This window comes from Jaculus jaculus, chromosome 18, assembly GCF_020740685.1.
Source record: "Jaculus jaculus isolate mJacJac1 chromosome 18, mJacJac1.mat.Y.cur, whole genome shotgun sequence".
In the NCBI taxonomy this organism is placed as follows: domain Eukaryota; kingdom Metazoa; phylum Chordata; class Mammalia; order Rodentia; family Dipodidae; genus Jaculus; species Jaculus jaculus.
In genome coordinates this window covers 54807517-54814370 of record NC_059119.1, presented here as the reverse complement: position 1 = coordinate 54814370, position 6854 = coordinate 54807517, and the positions used below count along the sequence as shown (strand labels likewise).

The 6854-nt window shown below is 38.8% G+C and overlaps 1 protein-coding gene across 3 annotated transcripts in view; it reads right to left on the bottom strand.

The window, feature by feature from the left end:
• Positions 1 to 323: 323 nt before the first annotated feature.
• Prkd3 (protein kinase D3) overlaps positions 324 to 6854 on the bottom strand; it is a 77403-nt gene continuing 70872 nt past the window's right edge. For all 3 annotated transcript variants that reach the window (XM_045137176.1, XM_045137175.1, XM_045137177.1), the window contains 3 exons: positions 6435 to 6702; positions 3404 to 3489; positions 324 to 2940 (listed from right to left, as the gene is read on the bottom strand). In XM_045137176.1, coding sequence (XP_044993111.1) covers positions 2767 to 2940; positions 3404 to 3489; positions 6435 to 6702 — 528 coding nt within the window. In that variant the 3' untranslated portion in view covers positions 324 to 2766. The remainder of the gene's footprint in view (positions 2941 to 3403; positions 3490 to 6434; positions 6703 to 6854) is intronic.

The following is a 6854-nucleotide window of genomic DNA, read 5'->3' as shown; positions in this document are numbered from 1 at the left end:
AAGGACATAGTAAAGATGAAAATGCCTACAGCTGGCTCCTCCCAAGTACATGATAGCTTTTGGAGGTTCCAAAAGTTGAATACTTTGTGGTATTTACTAAAAATTTATTCTATACTTTCATTCCAAGAAAGAACTCCTCAGATAGTTAGCTCAAATTTAGTATACAATTACAGTGAGTGTTTTTAAAATTTTCTGGTAGGTATTAAAGTCAGTGTTCAAACAACTTAGTTCTTTTTATGAAGGCTGCTGTTAAAATAGTTCTACAACCAAATAAAAATGTGATGCCTCTACTAAAGATTGGCTAAAATTTTCACACAGAAAAATATAATACAGAAATACATTTTATTATCAAGCTTCTTTAGGAATATTTACAAAAAGTGGGATGTAACAAAAAATATAAAAAATGTACTGAACAGTGTCATTATAGTCTACTTTGACAATTATCAAATGTTTCTAACGGTTATTTCTTACACAAACATGACTTTAAGACAAAGTTATGCAGGTTATGCAGTCTGGAGTAATGACTCCAAATTATCTGACAGTGCCATTACAAATTGTTTTTTAGAAAACACAGGTATTCAACAAAAACAGAAAGAGTGCAATTAATTCATGGCTTGTAAAGTTGGATTATGGATAGCAAATGGATAATTCCAGTTAATTTTCACCTTATGCAGCAAAACCACAATAGGTTGCCTAGTGACTCAAAATTATTCTATCTTGTGAATGTTGATATAAACCGACTTATTTTGGAGAAATGAAGGGAAGCCATCTATCACAGGGAAAATCCATTTACAAAAATGTTTCTCAAAATTAGCCTGCTATGTGAGAGGAAATTAGGTCAGTAGATTGTCTCCTGGAGATATTTATGAATACACAGTATAGCATCAAGGGTCAGGAGGGCTAAGGAGGACTCTGGGGCATATGCCTGGGTTCAAATCCATATACGAATTACATGAACTTTGGTAGCTAATCCTGTGTCTCAATTTGTGTATTTTTCAGATGGGGTTCATAATGTACTCAACCGTGTGGCTTTTGTGAGGCTGGATTACAATACATTAGGAACTTCCACGTAGAGGCACTGCATGCTTCTGCATTTTTCTTCGTAGGGTAGCTGTGTGGTCTCTATAGGCTCTCGGTCTTGGTGTACTCATATCAAAGAAGATGGCTTTCTTTTGCTACCTCAAACGCAGAGGTAACCAAAAACACTTACGTACTTTTTGGATTATCAAACATTACATGTCTGACCTTCAATACCACACGATAAGGAAGGCAGAATTCTTCATTTTACAGACTGAGGCTTAGAAAACAGATCAAAACAAACAACCAAAAAAAAAAAAAAAAAAACAACCAAAAAAAAAAAAAAAAACAACCAAAAAAAAAAAAAAAAGACCAAAAACAATAAAGGATAGGCGTTAAATCCAGATTTTCTGACTGAATTTTTTCTGCTGTTAGCACAGGGAACAGACCAAAACAATATACCAGGTTAATGGTGGTTAGTGAGGAATCCAAAAACAAAGCTGCCACACTTCTTACAAGGTGATTCCAACCCTCACTTTTCTTTGGGTCAAATACGGATTGGCCACCCTAACCTGAAAATGCCACAGAACTCCAAAATACTTGCATTTTGGAGGATTTTAGATTTCCAAATCAAGGATGTTCAACCAACGAAGTCTGTAAATACTCCAAAGTCTGGGATTCTTGAAATCTAAAATACTTGTGGTCCAGAGAATTTAAGATAAGGGACTGAAAACAGCTGGATGCTGGAGGTAAAATGTAAAAAGCTCTTATTTTAGTTTTTCGTTTTCTGTTTTGGTAGATGATATTCTCACCCTTATAAAATGGAATAATTCAAGTCTCACTTCTACCAAACTGCTAAAGTGATGTAAAAATGATCCAGACACTTGCAAATCCTTCCCACAGGCTAAAGGAAGAATAACGTACTGTTTGTTAAATGGAGACAGTATCATTAAGTGATCCTTCCTTTGAGTATGAGATTTTCTGCATTATTACATAGTTGTAAGTTAGAACTGCACTCACTCACTGTTGGGATACGTGCGGTGTCATGAGGTCAGTTGGGAACGTGTAGCTGCAGAGCTGAGCTATGAGAAGGCACACACACAGCCTTCCAACCGTTGCTGGTCCTCATTTTCTAACACCAAGTGTCCCAAACTATCCTAATAGTCATTCCAACATAGAAAAGGTGACAACTTAATTTTCTTAGGTTGTAGAGACCATATTCCGAATTACAGCTCCAAAAGCTAACAGTTCAGTACTCCTTTTATAGAGATCCCAAGGATCCATGAAAAGCCCCCCAGTGCCTCGATGTTTGGTTAGACAAATTCAGAATCTGCCAAGTATATCACATATTGTTAGCTCACAGTGAATGCTGAATCAGTCACCAGTCTTACCGCTCTTGTATGATTTGGGCCAGCAATACCTGGAGAATCACAGGCTTTTAAAACATGATGTAATATCAGCAAAGGGAAGATAAATTAAGTGGCATTGTGCTAAAGTGAAGGATTAGGAATACAAAACAAGTTATTGCTTATGCTACAAAAACTTATAAAAAAGAGTCATTTTGATTTCATTATGTGTTATTACTCAGTTCCCTTCCTGTACCTACTCATTATGAATGACAGTATTGGTGCCACCAGTTCCAGCTATTTCCTCATGACTTGGCATCCTTGCAAGAAACAGCCTGTAGAGTTAGGCAGCAAATAACCATCCATGAAACGAAACCCTTTACGACTGAAGTTAGCTCACTGATTAAGGATCTTCTTCCATATCATCTGGATTGGGAGCCATAATGAAATGCTTTGGGTATACTAGGTTGTGTGTGTATGCATGTATTTCCCAGCGAGCATCATCACTTTCATGTGTAATGTAACGTTCTCCAATACGAGTTTCAAATTCTCTAAGGTCAAGCCAAGTCTGATAGTCCTAGAAAAAAAAAATTAATGATTGTAAGCCATAAAATCAACAAAACACATGCACCCACTTTTTGACATAGCACCTTAGTTGTATAACTGACCCTTACTTCTTACAACACAGGTTCTAATTGTAATATTTTAAATTAGCAGTGTTAAAGACGAATACATATTTATAAATCCAGAGTATAAGTGAGGAAAGAGAACTAGTTTCTGGGGGAACAAGGTCTTCACATCATTCTGAGATAGTAAATAATCACTAAAACATTCTGTCCTCTATTGTTAGAGGTATAATCATTACTCCTCAAAGCAGTACTTGGAATAGTAATAACTAAAGAGCATCTGTATTATCCCAAGAAATACATAGAATCAGTTGCTGTTAAGAGTGGTTTCATTAGCTAACACAAATCAGTGAGCCACTCAAAAGAGGTTGGCAAAGGATAAAAACTCTCTTTGTCTTTTTAAATTTTTTTTACCTGTAGCCAGGGATGACTAAGAGATTTGTCAACGCTGTAACGTTTTCTCATTTTCACTTGAAGAAGGTTGTTAATCAAATCAATTGCTAGAGGAAAAGACAAAATTAGACGTAAAATACTGCAAAGCTGTGCCTCTGCCTGGAGGAGAGCAGTTCAAGCAGTTCAATCCACAAATACATTGTTAAAGAACTTTTGCTTCTCAAAGATAAAACACTTTAACATGCAAAGTGATCCATAAATGTTTCCTGAATATAGTAAGATCATCAACTTTTCATTTTGGTAGTCAGGCAATGTAGAGCGCAGGTTAGAGGTATGCATGGGAGGCCGACCGCATAGGCTGATAGTGTGCCATACTGCACTTACCACTGCTTATGCGTGATACGGGGTCAGTTGCTAACTAGGTTCTGTCTTGGTTTCCAGTCAAACAGTTGAGAAGATGAAATCAGTGTAAAGTCTTAAAATGTGTTCATGTGAGTGCCAAGCATTAATAGTTAGTAATTTAAGAATGCGCAAAACAGATTAATTACAGGCTGATTTTCCCCCCTCCTCTAATCCTACTACATTGTTCTCTTTTCCTTGACTTGGTCTAGAATGGTAGTGAAAACTACTGCTATCTCTACAGATGCATTAAGAATGGGGTGATACTTGGGCTGGAGAGATGGCTTAGAGGTTAAGTGCTTGCCTATGAAGCCTAAGGACCCTGGTTTGAGGCTCAATTCTCCAGGACCCACATTAGCCAGATGCACAAGGGGGCACACACATCTGGACTTTGTTTGCAGTGGCTAGAGGCCCTGGCAAGCCCATTCTCTCTCTGTCTGCTTTTTTCTCTCTCTGTTGCTCTCAAATAAGTAAATAAATGAACAACAACAAAAAAAATTAGGGTGATAAAGAAAGCAAAATAAGGGCTGGAGAGATGGTTTAGCCATTAAGGCATTTTCTGTGAAGCCTGAGGACTTATGTTTCATTCCCCAGGACCCATGTAAGCCAGATGAACAAAGTGGCACGTGTGTCAGGAGTTTGTTTACAGTTGATGAAGGCCCTGATGTTTTCTCAAATAAATTTTAAAAATTGTATAAAATCTTAAAAAAAGAAAGCAAAATAAAACTGGATATGGGGGTTGGAAAAACAGCTTAATGGTTAAAGATACTTTCTAGCAAAGCCTGCTGGCCCAGTTCAATTCCCAAACTGCCCACAAAAGCCAGATGTAGAAAAGTGGCACATATGTCTGGTGTTCATTTGCAGTGCACATGCACACACACAAAATGTAAAAGAAGCAAACTGAATATGGGTTAGAGGAAGATGGATGTTAATTAATGTCCACCTCATACTGTCTAGATGGTAGTCACTAGCCACATGAGACTTTTTAAGGGGAAATTTTTGTTACTGAAATTAAATACAAATCAAAATCCAAAAGAAAAAAAGAAAAAGAAAAGAATGGGTTGATACCTATAACCCAAAGTTCACACCCAACAGGTTTTAGCAATAGGGCATTTTGGGAGCATATGGTAAGATCTTGAAAGTGTATTTTATTTGATTATTTGGAGAAATGGAACTACTGCAAGACCGTAAACCTCTATGTGGATACAGCTCTGTGGGACAGTATACTTGGAATACTAACCCTGGTTCCAAGGACAAGCCAAATGAAGGGCACACCATACTCCTCTAGAGGAGGAGGCCACTAGGCAAGCAAGGGTTATATCCCTTCCTTCCAAAGCCTTCAAAGCCTGAGCTGTTCCTTCTACTGTGTGCTATATGCACTGCTTCAGGTCTTTCATATTGTGAAAGCAGACTGGGATAGGTTCAGGCTTTTCTATAAATGAACTTATCAAATGATTGTAACAGAGGTCTGTCGAGCACATTGCCCTTAGAACTCTGAGACAACCTTGGTCACGTTAAAAAAACCAAAAAACCTCCCAGTAATCCAGGCGTGGTGGTGCATGCCTTTAATCCCAACGCTGAGGAGGCAGAGGTAGGAGGATCACCATGAGTTCAAGGTCACCCTGAGACTACACAGTGAATTCCAGGTCAGCCTGGGCTAGAGTGACACCCTACCTTGAACCCCCCCCCCACAAAAAAACCCCAACCAACCAAACAAACAAAGCAACACCTTCCAGTGGACTTTTCCAATCAGCTTTGTTATCAAGTGAACCTGGCTACTACTGTCTACATTTTGTTCCTCAACTTTTTCCAGTTTAATGGAATACTTGTCAATCCTTATGATTCGTCCTGGTCCATGTGGGCAGGGGGAATAAACAAAACAAAATAAAACTACTAATTCCAAGGCTAGCTAAACCCAGTTGTGGACGTGCTCCTGCACTGCTCTAAGCCGGGGTGGGGGGTGTCCATGGGCACACTGCCCTGATGTGGCTGGTGTTTACCCACATTCTAGGGAACTGTTCAGTGACAGTTTGAGGGGCATACTCTATCAGTCAACTGAAGAGGATCAACCAGTTCACCCACTTTTCTTCTTCCCTTTTTTAGAAAATGTCTTACTATGTATCCCAGGGATTATTAATGTGTATACACCACCATCTGGCTCATGTTTGATGGGTACAGAATCAGGCAATAAGTCTGTCAAAGAACTAAACTGAATTGCTTATTGACTATCAAGCCCAGTGACAGAATAACCAGCAACGTCTAACAGCACAGCTAGATACCTTAGTTTCTAAATGAGACAATTGAGACCCAGAATACTGCTGTGCCTAAAAATTGCAAGAAAAATAGAGACAGAGAAGACAGAACAGCCAGGCAAAGTGGCACATGCCTTCACTCCCAGCACTCTGGAGCTGAGATTGGAGGGTCTCTGTAAATGTAAAACTAGCCTAGGGCTATAGAGTGAGTTTTAGGTCTGCCTAGAGTAAGACCCTACCTTGGCGGGGGGGAAAAGGGGGCAATAACAAATTAAAGACTGTAAAAGCAGAGTGCTCAAAGACTGACAACTAATTACTAATGAGACAAGTGAGAAGAAAGGCTGATTGAGATCATAAAGATTTTTAGAGTAGTGGACACAGAGTCAAACAATTCTTTTTACCTTCACTAGAAATTTCTCTCCATGGATTTGGTGGATACATAAAGGCAGCATTTTGAATTTGGTCATTTATGTCTTCATCCTCATTGAATGGAAATGTGCCGCTGAGGCTCACATAGACGATAACTCCCACTGACCACATATCTAGAGAGCGGTTGTAGCCTTTGCTCCTGAGAACCTCAGGGGCTAAGTACGCTGGAGTTCCTACCACCGATCTCCGGAAAGACTTCTCACCAATGATGCGTGCGAACCCAAAGTCACACAACTTTACCTGCAAATTGAGTATGTGAAAATTCACCCATCTACATCTAAATATGCTACTTTATCAGTTCAATGTACTTAGCAAAGGAAATGATTATGAACAGAAAACAATTATAGATCAGGAAATGGAAACTAACATCCCTTTCCCAAAGGCTTACATTT